Source organism: Macrobrachium nipponense, chromosome 24 (assembly GCF_015104395.2).
Source record: "Macrobrachium nipponense isolate FS-2020 chromosome 24, ASM1510439v2, whole genome shotgun sequence".
NCBI classification, from domain to species: Eukaryota; Metazoa; Arthropoda; class Malacostraca; order Decapoda; family Palaemonidae; genus Macrobrachium; species Macrobrachium nipponense.
The window spans coordinates 78,163,481-78,183,085 of NC_061091.1; the positions used below are offsets into that span (position 1 = coordinate 78,163,481).

General features: G+C 41.8%; 1 protein-coding gene across 1 annotated transcript in view; it reads right to left on the bottom strand.

The window, feature by feature from the left end:
• LOC135205830 (zinc finger protein 184-like) overlaps positions 1–19,605 on the bottom strand; it is a 35,535-nt gene that overhangs the window by 10,306 nt on the left and 5,624 nt on the right. Inside the window, 9 exon segments of the mRNA XM_064237080.1 lie at positions 4,970–5,177; positions 5,618–5,826; positions 6,483–6,521; positions 6,523–6,669; positions 7,717–7,894; positions 14,881–14,969; positions 15,248–15,576; positions 15,786–15,870; positions 16,460–16,579. Of these exon segments, the coding sequence (XP_064093150.1) occupies positions 4,970–5,177; positions 5,618–5,826; positions 6,483–6,521; positions 6,523–6,669; positions 7,717–7,894; positions 14,881–14,969; positions 15,248–15,576; positions 15,786–15,870; positions 16,460–16,579 (1,404 nt within the window).

Genomic DNA, 19,605 nt, shown 5'->3' on the forward strand with positions numbered 1-19,605 from the left:
ATAATTTTCGCAGCCGCATTCTCTTTCTCCTTCCCTGATTCAGGTGAGGGTTGTCTAGAAGCGGAAGGAAACTCCGATTTCCGTTTAGGAACCAACTCCTTTTCCTTCTTCTCACAAGGTGATAGATCGGAGAAAAGTTCAAGGTCTGGAATCCAAAGTTGGAGCCTTCCAACTTCTCTTTAAGGGGCGTGACAGTTCAATCAGAACTCCATCCCCTTACATCGGTGAAGAATCTGACAAAGAAAAACACTTCTTTAGGATGCTTTTTCGATAGCGATCCTTGGCAGTTCGGGTCGTCACAGAATCTGCCAGAGGGGACGCCTGATCGTGGGGATTCTCCAGTAACCTCCGTACGGCTTTCGACATTCCTTCTTCCTCTGGGCCTGTGAGCTTGGAAGAGGTCTTGGCCTGGGAGCGAGACAGAGCGATCAGACGCACCCTCCACTGCACTATGGGGACACTTAATTCACTATCACTGTGCTTACCTTTCAACGTCAGCATTTGACGTTCCATCCGTTTGGTAGCGCAGCTTTAAGATCTGCAATTTCCGTTGCCGGATTTGCAGTCTTAGTACTAGAGGAAGAAGATAGAGGTTTAAGGTTAGGTGTTAATTTAATAGGCTCGTTAGAGCGAGACCTACTTACACTGGAGGAAGCCTTCCTAGCCCTATCCATATCTAATTTCCCTTAAATATGAATTTAAATTCTTCCATTCTTCCTCATTCATATTTACACATTCATCACGGAGTTAGAAAATTGAACATTCATTCCTTCTACACCCCTTACAAACTGTGTGAGGGTCTACCGAAGCTTTCGGTAGCCTCACCATGCATCCTCATTTTACACTGTCTTCTAACCGAAAGCTAGAATCCGACATCATGAGAAATATCCAAAACCAAGTCCAAAAAACAGTCCACGAAAGAGTATGCCAAACCAAAGATCCAATACGTCACCAAAATAACCGGCTTAGAAGATCAATAGCGATGAACAACACGAAAATCAAATCAGGAGTAACAACAACAATGTTGCTGTCACGGCCGATAGAGAAAATCTGTCTTAGAAAACGGGAATGATTCCTATTCCCGCCACCAGCGGCGGGGCGGTAGAGTGTGCCGCGAAATTCGAATTTCTATCGGGGACGACGGAGTCTATAGCTAAGTATATATCTGACAGGTAAGTTGAATGCATAAAAACTTATTTTGAATTGTAAGAGTTTTGTTCCATATCCAAATGCATTCTTCACCATTAGCACAAGTCCCAATTGATATGGGAATATTCAAGATGCTAAACTGGCTTCTGCTCAACAAATATTTTAACTGCCTCCTCGATTCCTCAGATGCACTACCTTTGTCATATTGTCGATCATTACAGTAAGTCCTCGGGTTACGCTGGTCTCGACTTACGATGTTTCGTGGTTACGAACGCGCCCCCATAAAAATATAAAAAATAATATTTTGCGTCGTTCCGTCTGTACGCGGTTTAGCGTCGTAAGCAACGTAAACAAACGCGAACTAGTTCCAGGCGCACGGCGGAAGGAATACGCTTTGTGGGGGAGAGGACGGCGTCGCTTCGCTACGCTCAGTCCTCGCCCATACGCCATTTTGGTGTTTACACGCCTCTCTCTCCCTCGTGTTGTATCGTTTTTGTAACTTTTTGCTCTTTGTTATGGCTCCCAAGCGCAAGGCGGACTCTTCTGATGGTAGTGCATCGAAGAAAAGAAAGGCCATCACCATGGAAATTAAAGTGGACATTATAAAGCGATCTGAGAAGGGAGAAACGCCAACAAACATGGCCGCTCGCTTGGCCTTAGCCGTTCGACCGTTGCTACCATATCAAAGATAAAGAGCGCATCGTTGAACATGTGAAAGGATCTGCTCCTATGAAAGCGACAGTGATAACTAAGCAGCGTAGTGGTCTAATAATTGAAATGGAAAGGTTATTGGTGCTTTGGGTTGGAAGACCAAAATCAACGGCGTATCCCAGTCAGCCTTATGGTGATTCAGGAGAAGGCGAAAAGATTGTTTGAAGCGTTGAAAAAAGAAAAGGGGGAGGGAAGTGAAAGTGAAGAGTTTGTGGCTAGTAGGGGTTGGTTTATGCGATTTAAGGCTCGGGCCAATTACCATAACCTTAAATTGCAAGGTGAAGCTGCTAGTGGGGATGAGAAAGCAGCGAGTGAATTTCCTAAAGCGTTGTCTGAGATAATTAAGGAGGGGGGGTTATTCTGCTCAGCAAGTGTTTAACGTAGACGAGACAGGTTTGTTTTGGAAACGTATGCCTAACCGCACTTACATCGCCAAGGAGGAGAAGTCAGCACCCGGTCATAAAGCCAGCAAGGAGAGGCTAACTTTACTCTTGGGGGTAATGCTGCTGGCGACTTCAAACTGAAGCCCTTGTTGGTGTATCAGGCTGAAAATCCAAGGGCACTCAAGGGCATTTGGAAGGGTCAACTACCAGTAATTTTGGAAGTCAACAAGACGGCATGGGTGACACTTGCAGTGTTTTTGAGGACTGGTTCGTAAACCATTTTTGTTCCAAGTGTGGAGCGGTATTGCGCCTCCAAGGGTATCCCTTTAAGGTGTTGCTAGTGCTGGACAATGCCCCTGGACACCCTGCCCAGCTGGGAGACTTCAACCCTAATGTCAAGGTGGTTTACCTTCCACCTAATACCACGGCCCTTTTACAGCCTATGGACCAAGGAGTGATTGCTTCGTTCAAGGCCTACTACCTACGAAGGACAATTGCTATGGCTTTACAGGCAACTGAAACCAAGAAGGACTTGACTCTGAAGGACTTTTGGAAATCCTACCACATCCTTGATGCTGTAAAGAACATTGCTAATTCCTGGAGGAGGTTAAGCAAACAAAACATGGAATGGTGTCTGGAAGAAAATTTGTCCTCAATTTGTGAATGATTTCCATGGGTTTGAGGACACAGTTCAGCTAGTTTTCAAGAACGTTGTTGCCCTGAGTAAGGAAATCAATTGGAGATGGAGGTTGATGATGTTACAGAGCTGCTGGAGTCTCATGGCGAGGAGTTATCTGCTGAGACCTGATACAACTGGAGAAGCAGATAATAGAGGAAGAAGAAGAAGCACCCACCCCAGAGCCTAAGGCTTTCACAAGGCAGGACTTGATAAGAGGTTTTGCAGAGTTGCAGCAAGCGTTGTCAACTTTTGAGGCTCAGGATCCCAACTTGGACAGGTTCACTAGGGTTTCCAGAGGCGTCATGGATTTGATGCAGTGTTACAAGGAGATCTTGGATGAAAAGAGGTCGCTCTCTGTTCAGACTAACCTGGAGCAGTATTTTAAGAAAGGTAGAGAGCGCCTGCAGGAGATCCTGTACCTCTACCTCAGCTGCCTCTGCTAATCCAGACTCGCCTGCCCCACAATCTCCAGCACCTTCTGAATGTTCTGCTAACCCAGACTCACCTGCCCCAGTATCTCCAGCACCTTCTGTAGGTTCTGCCTCACCTAAAGACTCACCTGCCCCAACATCTCCCAGTAGTATGTTCTGCCGTCACCTCAAGAATCACCTGCCTCAGCATCTCCAGACTAGTATGTTCTGCCTCACCTCAAGAAATCATCTGCCTCAGCATCTCCAGCAACTTCTGGAGGTCTTTTCTCTTCACTAACCTCCCCCCCAGTCTCTCCAGCACCGCAGCTTCCTCTCCAGTGTGCAAGCCAATCAAACTAATAAAGGTAAGGAATTGTTCTCTCGTTGTTATTGATAGGTATTTACATTAAATCATGTGGTATTTTTCAATGTTCCGACTTACGCTGAAAATCGTGTTACGATGCATCGTAAGAACGGATCTACGTCGTAACTCGAGGACCCCCTGTATTCCCAATACCTTACCTTTCACGTGATGAACAAAGGCTTCAAGACCTACACTGTCTGCATCTCTTAAGTAGTTGAAGTGTTACTCCTAGCACTATGGGAACTAAGTCTCTATCTAAGGCTTAAAATCCAGCTGCTGGGTTCCCATTCTTGATTTAATTCATAATTAAGGAGAGACCTATGGGGAAGGCACCAGGGATACTCTGGTCATGCATATACTATACCATTATAGGCCCTACCAAACATCGTCCACTATGGTAGGACAAGATATGAGGCCAGCCACAGAAAAGGGAATGCAAGGAAGGTGTGTTCAAAAGACTAAGACTAAGCTTACGATGCCTATGAAAGCCAAAGTGGGAATGTACAAAGGAACTATTGAACATTTCTCTGTGAAAGTGTGATACAGATGTAGAGTACACATGAAACAAAGAAAACCTCAATGTAAAAAGGACAGAGAGGGTGAGAAATGATGGATCATTTTATTTTGGGATCATATTGTCATGTGAAAAGAAGGAAATGGTTAAGTCTGTTTTACAAAGCAATAAATATTTGCAGAAATATAAGGAACCCAGTGGAACCAATCACTTAAACACCAATCTTGTGAAAAACCTCTTGCCATACCACTGAAATAATCAAATTATTCATGATGAAATAAAAATCCATGAAAAAAAACTTGAAGAAAATAAACAAGAAATATTTCCCACACTACTGAAAGTAAGTTACACTCTCATGTTAAGGCCACAGACACATAATCAGTAAGCTAGTCTGCTTTTCTAGACCCATGTAATCATTTGCATATATGTCAAGCTCAAGATTTTGACAGCACCATAGTACTTCTTTTTCTTAAGAAAATCCATTTAAAATTTGCTCAGAAGCCCAGACAGGCTATGTACAAGTAATGGATTCATTTTACAACAAACTTTGTCATACCAAATTACAGAATTTCATTATATAGCACAAACAGAAAGGGGTGATATTAAGAAATGAAACCTTGTAGAGGTCAGACCTACCACTTAATTATCCTATCACTTCACACATTAATTAATCAGCAATCTGTTTATCGCTTTAACTGATCATTAACTTTTTTTAAAAGGGCTAAAAGAATCTGTAATTCATATAAACATGAGAATTACCTGACACAAAAACTTCTTGTCTAATCCATGCATTCGCAACTTGTGATTGGTCAGGTAGATCCTGCGGATGAATTTTTTGGGGCACAATTCACACTTGAATGGACCCACGGCACTGCTGGACTCATGCCAGTTAATGGCATGTTTTTGCAAAGATGATTTCCTCTGGAATGATTTGCCGCATTCTTCACAAACGAAACACTTTTCGTTCCTGGAACATTAATGGGATGAATCATAATCTACGCAAAAATGTAATTTTTCCTCAGGAAATTCCTAATCTGAATTTTTGTAAGTTCTTTAATATTATTCAATGATGACTAGGAACTAATTTATGGTCTTAAATTTTAATTAATGATAATAAGAAATTACTTCACATCATAAAGTATATACCACTAATATCATAACTGCAGAGCCAATATAAATTACTGATGCATAACAATTTGTTTAATTTTATTTAGTATAGAAATATCAAACACTCAGGGAACTGGCTTTACTTTATATATACATAAGTATCATACTGAATCAATATCAATAAAAGGTTCAAAAAATGCAATCAGTAGAAAATATTCTAATTGAGAAAATGGTAAAAGTATCAAAAACTCCGAGTTAACTTAAAAGCCCGGAAAAAAAATCAGCATTTCATATCCTTACTTGTGCATCTTATTTTTGTGATAGTTGAGCTCCCTGCGTGAGGTAAACAGCATTGTGCAGACATTGCAAGGATAAGGTCCCGGTGAGCATCGAGGAAGATGATAGGTAATTCTCTTGAAGGTCCGGTACTCGATGCCGCATATTTCACAGACGAACTTCCGCAGCTTGTGGAGCTTCAGAACATTTGTGATGAGGATACGATTCGATAGCTGTCGTTAATAAAAAATGTGACCCATTAATTAGGCATAAGGTAATTAGAAACAAATATTGTTAGTTATCAAGACTTGAACATTTGATTAGCTTAACAAACACACTAGGTTATAGTATTTCTAAACACTCGTAGGATTTCCCCATTGGATTGTTTGCAAATCGAGAAATTGCACTGGCATAGAGAGGAGGCTACTCTCTTAGTCTACAAAGCAGCTGGAACAGTTCCCTATGACATTGCAAGCACAGTAATCATCCCTTATGGATGACGAAGACCAAGGGGAGCAAAGACGATGGTGCGGTTCCAAGCTGTGAGCTTCTGCTTATTAAGATTCGTAAAGCTAATACGGTAATTTTGTTTACATCCAATCCGCTAATTCAGTCGCGATTCTTGTTGTTATGGGAAGTATTAAAAGTAAGAAAAAGCTATTTTAGGGGTGAAATTGTTTTACCTTATAATTTCAAGGCAACTACAACATTATAAATAATAAATGCTATACTCAACTATATTTTAACTTGACATTTTTTTTTAATATGGTTATTGTTGTGAACTATCTTCAAGGTTCAACACTATCATTAATTATACAAACTATACATATCTAGCATGCAGTTTCTTCACAAGCAATCAGATATAAAACCAATACATTGACACTCATACCGTAGATGCATTGTTTTCATCGTCAGTTGGCAAACGGCAAAGTGGTGCGTGTTTGAATCTCTGTAGAGTCCTGGCAGGCTAGGTTACAAGTCTTACAGCAGTACAGAGGGAGAGTGTTATTACTTAGCAATTCATTGCTCCCAACATCAGTCACTGATGATTCTGGCCCATCTTCATCATGATGTACCTGCAAAAACATTCGTACAGATAACGCTAAATAATCACTGTCTTTAAAATACAGATAACACTAAATAATTGATGTCTTTAAAAGAGTAGCATCTTATGTTATCTATTAAGAAAATGTTTAACCAAAAACAAGGATTTTGGTCAAAATAAAAATGCCTTTACATTAGCCAGCACCAGAATAACATTGCAAGGGTGGTATCCTATTAGCAGTTGGGGCATCTCAGTTGCGTTTAACTCCCTGTTAGGCATTTAGGTTTCTTGAAATGCAAGTGCATTTATTTTGACAGTAACATATAATACTAAGTATCAAACCTTCAAGAACATAAACTGCAAAAGCTTTGGTACACATGAAATTATTTCCAGCGTTGTGCACAATTGTACTTGTACGAAGTACGTTCAACCATACAATTTTATGGCTCACTCTTGTACATCACTTTACATCTAAAGATCACTCCAGACACAACTCAGAAAGCTCTGTCACTGTTTTTAAAACTTCTATAGCATACGTCTCCACTTAACCTTTTTGAACAGGACGCCTAATCCCTTGTTCCATTCCAAGGCTAAAGAAAACAGAATAAGAAGAAAAAAGTGAAGAAAGGGAGGGTACCCTCAGAACTCAGAAGAAGTGGTAAACCTGCCTCTTAAATGAAGAGATGTTGAAAGAATCAAGAAAGACAGAAACTCGGCAAAACTTCAAATGCTTGGGGACAGGTGGTACAAAACGGTCCTCAAGCTATGCAATCCACCGGTTACCTCAACAGAAAATAAAAAATAATTTACAAGTAAATAAATGGATAAAAGTGTTATGTAAATTATTAAAATTCACGGAACATTTTTAAGGAAGTGTTGCATTGAATCTCCACTTGAATTTCTGACGTTCCAACAGCACAACATCCACAGGGAGACAGTTCTACAGCCCATCGGTGCGAGGGATACATACCTTTTCAAACAAACCTTTTCAAAATTTAGCCAAATATTGAAAATTGATCTCATTTTTGTCAAAGCCTTTCATATCCATATCTACAATGATGTTTATAGAAGCCGTTACCTTTGTGTAATGGATGGAGAGATGCTTCCACTTGGAAAAAACTCTTCCGCATTTGTCGCAGATATGTTTCTTTGCGGAGGTTTCGGAATTCTTGCCCTCGACCGAGACGGATTTTGTTGTACGTGATGACCCTTGCAATTCTTGAAGTTGATGTCTCTTGGATACTGTTTCTGCAATGCTGAAAGACAAAGCTATTTCAATAGTACACTTCTAGAAAAAAATACTGGTGATAATAAGAGCATTTTTCCAAACTTTATAAACAACAACAGTTCTCTTTATCACCAGTATAAGGAATTATATACAAATTTAAATCACTATAAATAAACTGACATAAATCTTTATTATTCTTCCTGTCTGCCAGTAGGTGGTAAAATAAATTTCCTAAAGATTTGGAAAGATATCCTACTTTTGTAGTTCATTTTACTCTTATGTTTCAATGTGCATGTAGGCAGTTGTCACAGGGAGAATGAATGAAACACAAAGCTGATTATCTTTCCATGCCCTGTGGAAATTTATCATAATATTTACCAGCAGATGAGGAGAATACATTATTATTACTATTATTATTGAGTTAAGAAAAATGATATTGTTATGATACAATAAAGTTTGTTCATACTTACCTGGCAGATATATATATAGCTGCATTTTCTGAAGTCCGACAGAAATTCAAAAACTTCCGGCACACACAGTGGTCAGCCAGGTGGTTAGTACCCATTCCCGCCGCTGGGAGGCGGGTATCAGGAACCATTCCCATTTTCTATTCATAATTTTTATTTCCACTGTCCCCTGAGGGGAGGTGGGTGGGTACTTAATTATATATATCTGCCAGGTAAGTATGAACAAACTTTATTGTATCATAACAATATCATTTTGTTCATGAAACTTACCTGTCAGATATATATATAGCTGAATCCCACCGTTGGAGGTGGGAAGGGACAGAATAGAAGGATTTTGGGAAACAAATGCATGCAGATGATTTACATCTTGGTTCCACCTGTTAGCATTGCTGGCTTCGTGGTTATTGCCACGTAAGTCTGCTTGTGCTACTAGAGTTGCCAGCGAGGTAGAGACCTATATAGCTGGTGCACTCCAGATGATCTGTTCAACAGGGGCGAGACCACGACGTGACTAGACCATATTGACCATACCATGAGGCTAAGAAGTAAAATAAATAAATATATATATATAAAAATATATATCACCACCTGACCAACCTAGCCAAAGTTAAGGTGTGTTAACTAAGGCTTAAAGTTAAGAAGTCACCGTTGTCGGCGACTCAAACTACTAAATTAAGAGCTCTTCCTAACCATTTTCTACAGGATAGGATGAGTGGTACTACTACCCCAAGATTGTGTCTGCAGACACGTATGGCCCTAGCGAGCAGCAGATCTCATATGCCATCTTCACATCTCGCAGGGAGTGTGAATTGAACACAGAGTTGCTTCGCTAAAACATGGTACTCAGGATGTTGCTGAGTGCCATGCTCTGTTGAAATGCTTCCGAGGCGCGCCCTCACCTCGTGAGCATTCACAAATCAAAAGATTTCAAATCTTGTGCCAACACAATGAAGGAGCTTTTTTTTGAAGAACTCCTTCAACAATAAAGCCAGGGTGTTCTTCGATATGGCAAGTCTGGTCTTTTCGGAACACTGCAGATTGTCAGTACGACTTCGACTTTCTTGAGTTTTATGTAGATAAAACTTGAGAGACCTGACAGGGCACAGACTCTCTCTGGCTCCTGCCCAATAAACTTGTGCCATCCTTGATTCCAAGCTCCTGGCCAAGAACAAGACGGGTTTCCATTCTTAGGCCACAACGGAAGGCTTAGAGAACGCACCGCCTTCTGTTCTCTAATGCCAAAACTTCTGACGATGGCTGAAAACCTCACTAACCCTCTTTTTTGTCGGGGGTATCTAGGGTGGTTAGAAAAAGGCTTCCTGATCACGTGCAAGAAGTTAACAGGTAGGAGATGTCGAATGCTTTGACATCAAGAAAACTTCAGACTATGTCTAAGTTCCATATTGAAAGCTTCGATCTGGACATGCAGTCAGTCTGTACTAAGTCAGGTGACCGATCAGTTGACCAGTCAGAACGAATCAAGGACAGCAAAGGCTGTACTGAAGACCATAAGCACTATTCTTCGCTGAAGGATGATTTGTGTCTGGACTGCCTGGCGATTCAAGCTAAGCAAACCTTGGGGGGTGTATCAACGCAACCAAACGTCGTTAGCGAATCAACTCTGAGCCACTCCTGACTCGAGCTTCTGGTGCCAGGAGAAAGGAGCGAGGAGCAAAAAGGCGATTCAGTCCCGAAGGACGAATGCCTGACAGTCCAACCTGGTCTCATGTTAAACGATCATCGTGGTGTTACAAAACGCAACCGACTTCGTCAACAAGAAACTCAGGGCTACTATGTGTCTCCTGATCTCGCACGAGTGTCTGACTCCGAGAAAACAGGTGAGACAAAAAGTAGATGTGAGCGAGTTTCGAGATTCCACAGAACTCAAAGATCGTGAAGGGCTTGTGTTTGACAGAAGCAAATCTCTGAGCCCAAAGGCCGTCAACAACATATTTGCGTTATTCTTTAATAGTTGTGACTGCCAGCTTATCCCATTCTTCAAACGGAAAGGGAAGACAGCAATCTTATGCTGTCAACATCTCGATAGTCTGAACGTAGTCGAATCAGAGCGGAGAGGTTATAGGTACCTTTCGTGTTAAAGTAGACTGACTCTCTCGGAAAAGGTCCTTGGAAGGAACGTGACCTCTGTGCAATCTAGGATCTTGAAGGCCAACATGGGGCGATTAGCGTCATTGTCGCTCCCTGTGATGGTATAAATAATCTTATTTACATTTCCTAAGCGTTTGAAAAGGAGAAAAGAGACTAAACATCCATCCCTGTTCAATATCATAGCGAAGAGATGTATGAAAGGACGTCCCTAAAGTCTCCATAACTTCAACATACTTCTAAAGAAAGATTCCACTCGGAAGTCAGTAGTTGCTGCCGTCGATCGAGACGATTCGTACGGACTTTTGTAATCCTGTAACGAACCTCTAGAGGATCGTTACATTCTACGCCTGTTGTTATAATAGGCTCTTTCCTCGTAAACCCGAACAGGGACCGAGAGAAGATACTTCCTAAGATATGAGAGAGCTGTGGAAGATCAGAGTTTGATATGACCACTGGTTCCAAAAACTCGTTTCCAGGACTGGAGGGACGACAGAATTGCTTCCAATTCTTTCAGATTATGATCCGGACATCTGAAACCCTCTCCAGATGTCCCGGCACCTTCTTTCTATCACCTTAAGTGATACTTAACGCACCGAGAGATGTTCAGAATACATTCCTAGATCTTTAATAAAATTTCAGTTTCCCGGTAGGAAAAAACTGTAGAGGTCTGAATTGCAGTCTATTCAGGGAAACAAACTTCTTTAGGAAGGAAATGGTCCCCAGCAAGCTCATCCATTCCCTCCCACAGTATGTTTACTTCCCTAAACATAAAAAGGCTGCGCTTTGCCTAAGCAGGAGAGCATATATAATAGTGAAATGTTCGGGTAGATCGTAGTCCTATACCCGTGCGGTAACGAGCACCGAAAGGAGTAAGAGATATCTCTGAGAACATAGTAAGGCAAAAACGAATGCAATGTTTATTCATTCATGTAAGAAATCCCCTCAATCTTAGGCTAAAGTCCGTGATTGTAGGGCAGAGATACAGTTAGTCAGTCAATCCCGCAGGAGAGAGAGAGACGTAACTGCCAGCACAGAGATACGGTTAGTCAGTCAATCCCGCAGGAGAGAGAGACGTAACCTACCGCGCATGACAGCGAACGAGCTGGTACTGCCTCGTTTGGAGTTGGACTGGCGGAGAGGACAGTGACAGCAGCAGCTTACGATCGTCGTCTCTTAACTTTATGCCTGGGTTGCCAGCTACCCTATTCTACGAAGAAATAGGTCCGTAATTTTTAGCATAAAGAGACTCTCAAGCTGGTATATTTAAGCGAAACAGAAAACGCTAAATATATAGATGCGTTCGTGTCGTCATAACACTACCATACAACGGTAAAAGATAAATCGAAACTCCTGGAAGGCTGCAGGGAGTAACGATTAAATGTCTTAAAATAATAGACAATAGACCTCTCGGTGCCATCCGAAGAGGTAACTACAGCAAGCGTATATGACTTGAACCAACCAGTAGTAAAATAACGCAAGGCAAAATATGATATTATATTGCAATAAAGTTTTTTCATACTTACCTGGCAGACAGACATATATACTATAGCTGAATTCGGAAATACAGCTACATACATATCTGACAGGCAAGTTTCATAACAAAACTCAAGAGAATTGAAGCGGACAGCTCAAGCTTCTCATGTTATTGGACATAAGCGTTCATTGACGTAGTCTACAAGTCTATTTCTTGTACGAGTCTGCGAATGATGAATGAGAGCTCTTCCGAATCTTGTCAATAAGAGCTTATCCGCTTACGCAATATAAAGTTAATGAGAAGTTTGTCAATGAGAACTAACCCATTTACGGGACAAAGAGATATTTTGTCAATGAGGGGATACCCACTTACTTGACAAAACGATAGTATATTGTCAATGGGGGAAAATTCACTGAATTGACAAAAAACGTAATCCCAGGAAGTCGAGCATTTTTATTTCGATTCCGTCTCAAACGAGGAAGGGGCAAGAATCCTGTTAAGAGACGGCTTACGACAGGTAGAACGACGATGTTCAATTCGGCAGCGTAGTCCCGACTAGGAAACTAACAAAATCTATCATCTGAAAAGCCCTTTCAGATGGGCTAAAAAGCTTGCAAAATTATCCTGGGAAGAGGAAGAAACTCTCCAACCAGCTTCCTCTCCCGTATCAAAATTTATTGGCAGTATGGCAAAGGAAGTCCTGTCTTGCGCTTTCCTGAAGAGCGTCCTTTTGATGAGTGCCTTTGCAAGAATCCTACTGAACGTTGCCGAGAGTCCTGACGTGCAGGACGTCGAGCTTTTACATAACCCATAGCTGCCTTACGCAAAGTCTTGACTGCGGTAGAGCAAAAGAGATCTTTCCTTGAGCTTTCCATAACTCCATCCAATCCTGACTTTACGAAAAGCAATATTACTGACAGAGACCTCTATAATTCACGAAACCCGTGGTCTTGCTGGGTTCGAAACGAAGTTGCCTTTTCACTTTAAGCTTCCTTCCGAAGCACTGCTTACTTCACAGGCGATGTAGAAGGGATCACCGAAGTTAGGTGGCAAAAAAATCTTTAGGCCCAAATCAGCTTGAAGACTTCAACAGAAACGTTCAGCCAGGCGACACACCTGGCGTGCTCGCGCTCGGCGTCCACTGGCTAGCAGCGAGCACGCTCGGCGTCCACTGGCGAGCAGCGAGCACTCTCGGCGTCCACTGGCGCGCGCCGCTCGCGCTCGGTATCCACTGGCGTGCACTCGGCCTCGGCGTCTACTGGTGCGCGCTTGGCGTGCACCGCGCGCGCCTGGCGTCCATACGAACGTCCCGTCCAAGCCGAGCGTCAAAAGCGTGCAGAAAAGCGTCACGCTCCTGACAGGCGTCAATGCAAGCGAAACTGCCTTCAGGGAAGAGCATTAGACATCTCGGAGAGAAAACCGACTGCACGAAGCAGTCTCAGGTGAAGGGTTGATCGTGTGAGAATACGCGGGGCGAGGGAACGCCTTCTTATTCTCACAGCAACAAAGCTAGGACGTCCGCGCTCAAAAGCGTCCTGCTAATATGACTTGCTTTCCCTTTTCTCGGTGGAATGGCGTACACGAGTTCAGGCGACGTTCGCCTTCTTACTTCTCACTGCAACGCATGACGAGAGAGAGAGAGACGACGTGAAACGTCCTCTTCTATAAAGATCTATTTAGAGGGCGCGAGTCCTTCCGAAGATCCAAACCTGCGCAAGGGGAGGACGCTTCGGAGGACGAGAAGCAATCCTTCAGGATTCGTGCACGCACTTTGGCAGCCTGGGAGTAACTTCAGGTCTGCCGAAGGCACGTCAGATCGGTGGGAGTTTCCTCGTAACCCTCCTTCGGCTTTCGACATGCTCTCTCCCTGTTCCTGGGAGTCAAGCAGAGGTCCGGCCTAGAGGCGAAATAAGGCCAATCTGACGCACCCTCCACTACACAAGGGGCACTGTCACTGCACTTAGCCACTTCACTTTTGCTCTCCAAAGCCAGCACTTTCGATTCTAAGTTACGAATCGATAGAGTATCAGAGAAAGGTCAATACCCTCTACAGAAACTGTTTAGGGCCCGAAGGCAACATACAGGGTTAGGAGTAACAACTACAGAAGTAGCACTCTTCACCACAATGATAGGAGAGCGAGCACCTTAGATTCCAAGATACAGATGGAATCTATAACGTAAGGGCATTACCTCACGAGACATATTTATAGCCCGTAGGCCATACTACGGGGTTAGGAACAAAATAAAGTCCTACAGGTAGGTTAGCCTACCCTGACTTTGTTTACTGATTAATTGCGTACATACGATCATACGTCTTCCTTACGGAATTAGACAAAGTCTCACACTCCTTACATGACAAATCTCAACAAAGAAGCAAGACATAGCCCTCGTGCATATCGAGTGCGGAACTACCGAAGCTTTCGGTAGCCACACCCTATCTTAGCAGACAAAAACACCCTCTGAAAACTAGCCTAACTAGATTCAGATATACAAAAATGAATCATATTCAAAACAATTTAAGATAGCGTATGCCTAGCCACAAAATCCAAGTCAATAAAATCAAAAGACCAATTAGGATATTTTAGCGGCCATGAAGTTTCCAAAATCCTAAGACGGAGGTACTGGAAAACAGGTGTTTCCAGCACCGGCGACAGAAAAATTATGAATAGAAAATGGGAATGGTTCCTGATACCCGCCTCCCAGCGGCGGGAATGGGTACTAACCACCTGGCTGACCACTGTGTGTGCCGGAAGTTTTTGAATTTCTGTCGGACTTCAGAAAATGCAGCTATATATATATCTGACAGGTAAGTTTCATGAACAAACTTACATATATCAAAGTACAGTACCCCTCAACCTATCATAGCTCTACACTGCAATAATATCAACAATCAATATGTACTTCACTCTTTCTACTACGTATAATGATCACAAAACTGATACAAAACTAATATACAATTCTCACCTACAGCACTGTGAACAAGTGCTAGGTATGGAATGGTTTGACAGCCTGTAGTAATTAACTTCTTGACCCAATGAAAAGTCTCCTCCACACTGAAAAAAATATGTAAAATTCTACTTCCTGAAGAAGGAGTGTAATGCATGGAAAACATATAAAACATATGAAAAATTGGTAAAAAATTAACCAACATGAAACAATTACTCCAATCAAATACGTAATTAAATGCTGTAACAACTCCTGGCTAAGAAACTTTTATAATCAGGTTACTTCATCTCCAGATCAGACTAGCTCCCAGTGATTTGACAAAGCAAAGCAGGAACAACAGGCATGCCTTAAAAAAAATCATTTCAAGGTTAAAAATAAACTTTACCTTGGCACACTTCAAAATCTGTTCCTGCTCAACGTGACCCTTCTTAAAAAGCGACTGCTCTACACCTAGAGATGCTGTCAAAAGTGTAGCAGAATCTTCTACCACTTCGATGTGAGACTGCTGTTCAGGTGCAGTTACGAAAGTATTTGCAAAGGATGGTGTCAGAACTGTCGACTTGGAACCTGCCCCAATATCTGATGGTAAAATGATGTCTTGTGCATCAGTTTCGGCTATTAACGTCTCTATCGTCAGTGACGACGTTTTTTCACTGTGAAGCTGTTCCTCTCCATCTCTTGTGATCTCAGGGGATTCTATGCAGCTTTCATTATCTGCAATTATCAATGCATAAAGCAACAACAGCGTAAACTTCCGAACAACATAGAATAACAACAAGGTAATTTAACAAAACCGCCAAGCTTATATCAATTAATAACAACAAGGTAATTTAACAAGACCACCAAGCTTATATCAATTATCAAATTTTTCAATACAAATTCCAAAACTGAACCATAACTATTTACAATCACAAAAGCCTTACCTGAAAGCCTTCCCGATGCCAATAATCCTTGTGGTATTGCAGAATTTGTCTGCTCAATATTCTGTCGTATACTTTCCAGAATATCCTGCGGGGAAAGAAAAACTTCACTCTATGCAAAGACCAATTTTCATCAAACAAGATGAAAAATTAGCTGGAAAGATTTTCTTTTAATGTCTACAAGTAACAGATCTGAAATCGTTATCATGTATTTATATATTACTTATTACAAAAATTTGCTGAAAACAGCCATTTACCATACTCGAATAATACTTTACCATTACTTAATAGTAATTTTTGTACATGTACATAAATTTCTCAGCATACCTTTAGTCTACAAATTAAACTGACCAACAGGAAACATTCATCAAAAGGATCATTGAGAAAATTTGCGAACTAAGCGTAGTGTCGATGGGTGTACTGTATTTAAATGCAAACTTGCTTACTAGGCTGTATATAAACCTCCGCGAAATACTAATCGAGCTTTTACAGATTCTGAAGACATTGCTAACTAAGGCTGGTACAGTGTAGATTCGGTAAACTGCGAGATTAGGCTAGTTTCATCAGGCTAGTATAGACAAGGTGTTGACTGGTCAGTTCCACCTTTCTCAGAAGGATTACTGTATACAAATAATGGAAGCACATGAAGAGCTAAAAGGGAACAGACTAAAAATTACCTTCAGTTTTATGATGAATTGTTCTACTATTGGATAATATGAGGAAGAGCTTAGGTGATGGCAGTCCTCTTTAATCTGATACTGAATGATGATGTTCTTCAAAATATCCAAACTTTCAGCCTGTAAAGAAAACATAACAATCACAATAAAGTGTATGAAATACATAAAGTATAGTATACAGCATTTACCAGTGGTCCCCCGTATTCGCAGGGGATGTGTACCAGACATACCCTGTGAATTAGGTAGAATCCGCAAATAGTTGGAACCCCTATAAAAATGCTTAAAACGGCCTCTTTTGCTAGTTAAAACTCAAGAAAAACCAACTAAACTTTTTATACCTGGTTTTTTTAATAGTTTTATCGCAAAAAGTACGTTTTACGATGAAAGTGATAAAAAAAAGGAATTTGTGGATATTTCTCATAGATAAATAGTACAGCGAATAGGCGAATAATGGGTAGATATGGTCCAGAGAGAGATCCGCGAATGCATGAGTCCACGAGTACGGGAGGCCCACTGTATATATTTCATGGGGCATCAACCACACTGGTATTCACCAAACAAGGTATGATGATGTCACTGTATTGCTCCAGATACATAGGTAACTATCAGTGTTACCTACTATTTAAAAAATAAAAATGTGCTATGGTAGATGCTCCCATTCTTGTTTCCATTGGTGGCAGAAGGAGAGCATTTCATAAAAAAAATGTTATTGTTATAATACAATTAAGTTTGTTCATACTTACCTGGCAGATATATATATAGCTGTATTCTCCGAAGTCCGACAGAATTTCAAAATTCGCGGCACACGCATGCGGCGGCCGGTGGTAGTACCCATTCCCGCCGATGGAGGCGGATATCAGGAACTATTACCATTTTCTATTCAATTTATCAGTGCCACTGTCTCCTGAGGGGAGGTGGGTGGGCACTTTAATTATATATATCTGCCAGGTAAGTATGAACAAACTTAATTGTATTATAACAATAACATTTTGTTCATGTTAAACTTACCTGACAGTATATATATAGCTGAATCCCACTTCGGATGGTGGAAGAGACAGAATAGGATTTTTGGGAAACTAAATTAAGTAGACGATATACATCTTGGTTCCTCACCTGTTAGCCATAGCCGACTTCGTGATTACTGTCACCAAAGTCTGGGCTTCTGCGTTACTAGAGTTTGCCAGCGAGGTAGAGACCTGTAATGCTGGTGCGCTCTAGACGATCTGTCAACGGGGGCGTGACCACAATGTGACTAGACCATATGACCATACTTCTGAGGGCAACGAAGCTAAAACCACCACCTGACCTAACCTATCCAAGTTAGTTCCATAACTTCTAGGCTAAAGAAAAGGAACGCACCTCAAGCGACCAACCCTTCAAAGTTAAAAGCATACCTATCCCTTTTCTATAGGATAGGATTCGTGTTGCTTGCTGCCCCCAATAATATATCTACGGATATGTATGGTCCTAGCGACTTACAGATCTGAAATGTCGTCTTCACATCCGTCGGGAGTGTGAAGCGAACACAGAGTTGCTTCGCTAAAGCGTGGCACTCAGGATGTTACTGAGTGTCATGCTCTGTTGAAATGCTTCCGAGGCCGCGCCTCACCTCTTGAGCATTCATATCAAGAAAAAATCTCAAATCTTTATGCACAACATAATGAATGAGACTTCTTAAAAGAACTCCTTGACTATAATGGCCAGGGTGTTCTTGGACATGAAGCCAGTCTGATCTTTTGCGGAACACCGCAGATTGTCCGTTGACCTCGACTTTCTATAGTTTTATCAAGATAAAACTTGAGAGACCCGACAGGGCACAGGACTCTCTAATGCCTTGCCCAATAATTTGTGCCATACCCTTGGTCTCCAAGCCTTCGGGTCAAGGGTTAGACAGGTTTTCGTTTTTATCAAGAACGGAAGGCTTAGAGGACAGACCGCATTATGTCTTTAAAGCTAAAACCTCTGATGATGGCTACAACCTCACTAACCCTCTTTGCCGTGGCTAGAGCGGTTAGAATGTTAGACTTTCTGGTCACGTGTATTAAGTTCGCAGAAAGGATAGGTTCGAAATGCTTTTGGCATCAGAAACTCAGACTACGTCTAAGTTCCATGCCAGAACCTGCGATCCAGAGAATTTCAAGATCTCCCCAGACCTCAAAGATCGTGAAGCTTTGTTGTTTGACAGAACCGAATCTCTGAGCCTAGAGGCCGTCAACAACATATTTGCATATTCTACAATAGTTAGGACTTCTAGCTTATCTCATACTTCATACGGAAAGATAGAACCATAAAGCAAAAAATTCACAGAGGTCGAGGTGGAGGAACAGTCATTTCCCTTCACTATCTCCAGAAACGGCCCCCTCCGATTGAACACTGAAAAATAGGCAGCACTGCTTTGCCTTGGCCAAGAGACTGCCATTAATCTTGAAGATCTTATCTCTTCTCGATAGTCTGAACGCCTTCAGACTCAGAGAGGAGAGTATTAGATACTTCACTAAGTGACGATGTTAGATTACACGATTCTCTCGGGAAGGGTCTTTGGACAATTCTCTGAATTACCTGACCTCTGTGAATCCAACCTCTTAGAGGCCAACATGTGGAGACTAAAGCTAATCCTCTAGGATCATGAATAAGGGAACAACTTAAGAGGAAGCTCCTTCGTCTTCAATATTACGAAAAACTTAACGAAAGGACGCCCTCAGTCTCTCCTCAACTTCGACATACTTCTAAGTGAGGATTACTCAGACGTCAGTAGTTGTTGCCTTTCGATCGAGAAGACGCGCACGGACGTGCACTAGTTTAACGAACCTCTTGAGGATCGTTACGTTTCCGTGCCCAAGCCCATAACCAACTCTCTCTTCTTGAGCTATGAGAGAGCTGAGAAATTATCCGAGATGATTTGGGCCACTCGATCCAAACTCACCCCCCTTCGAGGAACTGGAGAGCCGACCAGCCAGTTTGGCTTTCCAATTCTTTCAGACAATGTGCCAGAACATCTGTTCCTCTGTTCGGATGTCTGGCACCCTCTCGCTATCACCCAGGTGATCCTCAAGCCGTTGAGAGAAAATTAGAATTATTACTAGATCTTTGATGTTATTCCAATTTCTTCGTGAGGAAAAATGTAGAGGTCTGAATTGCTGTTTATT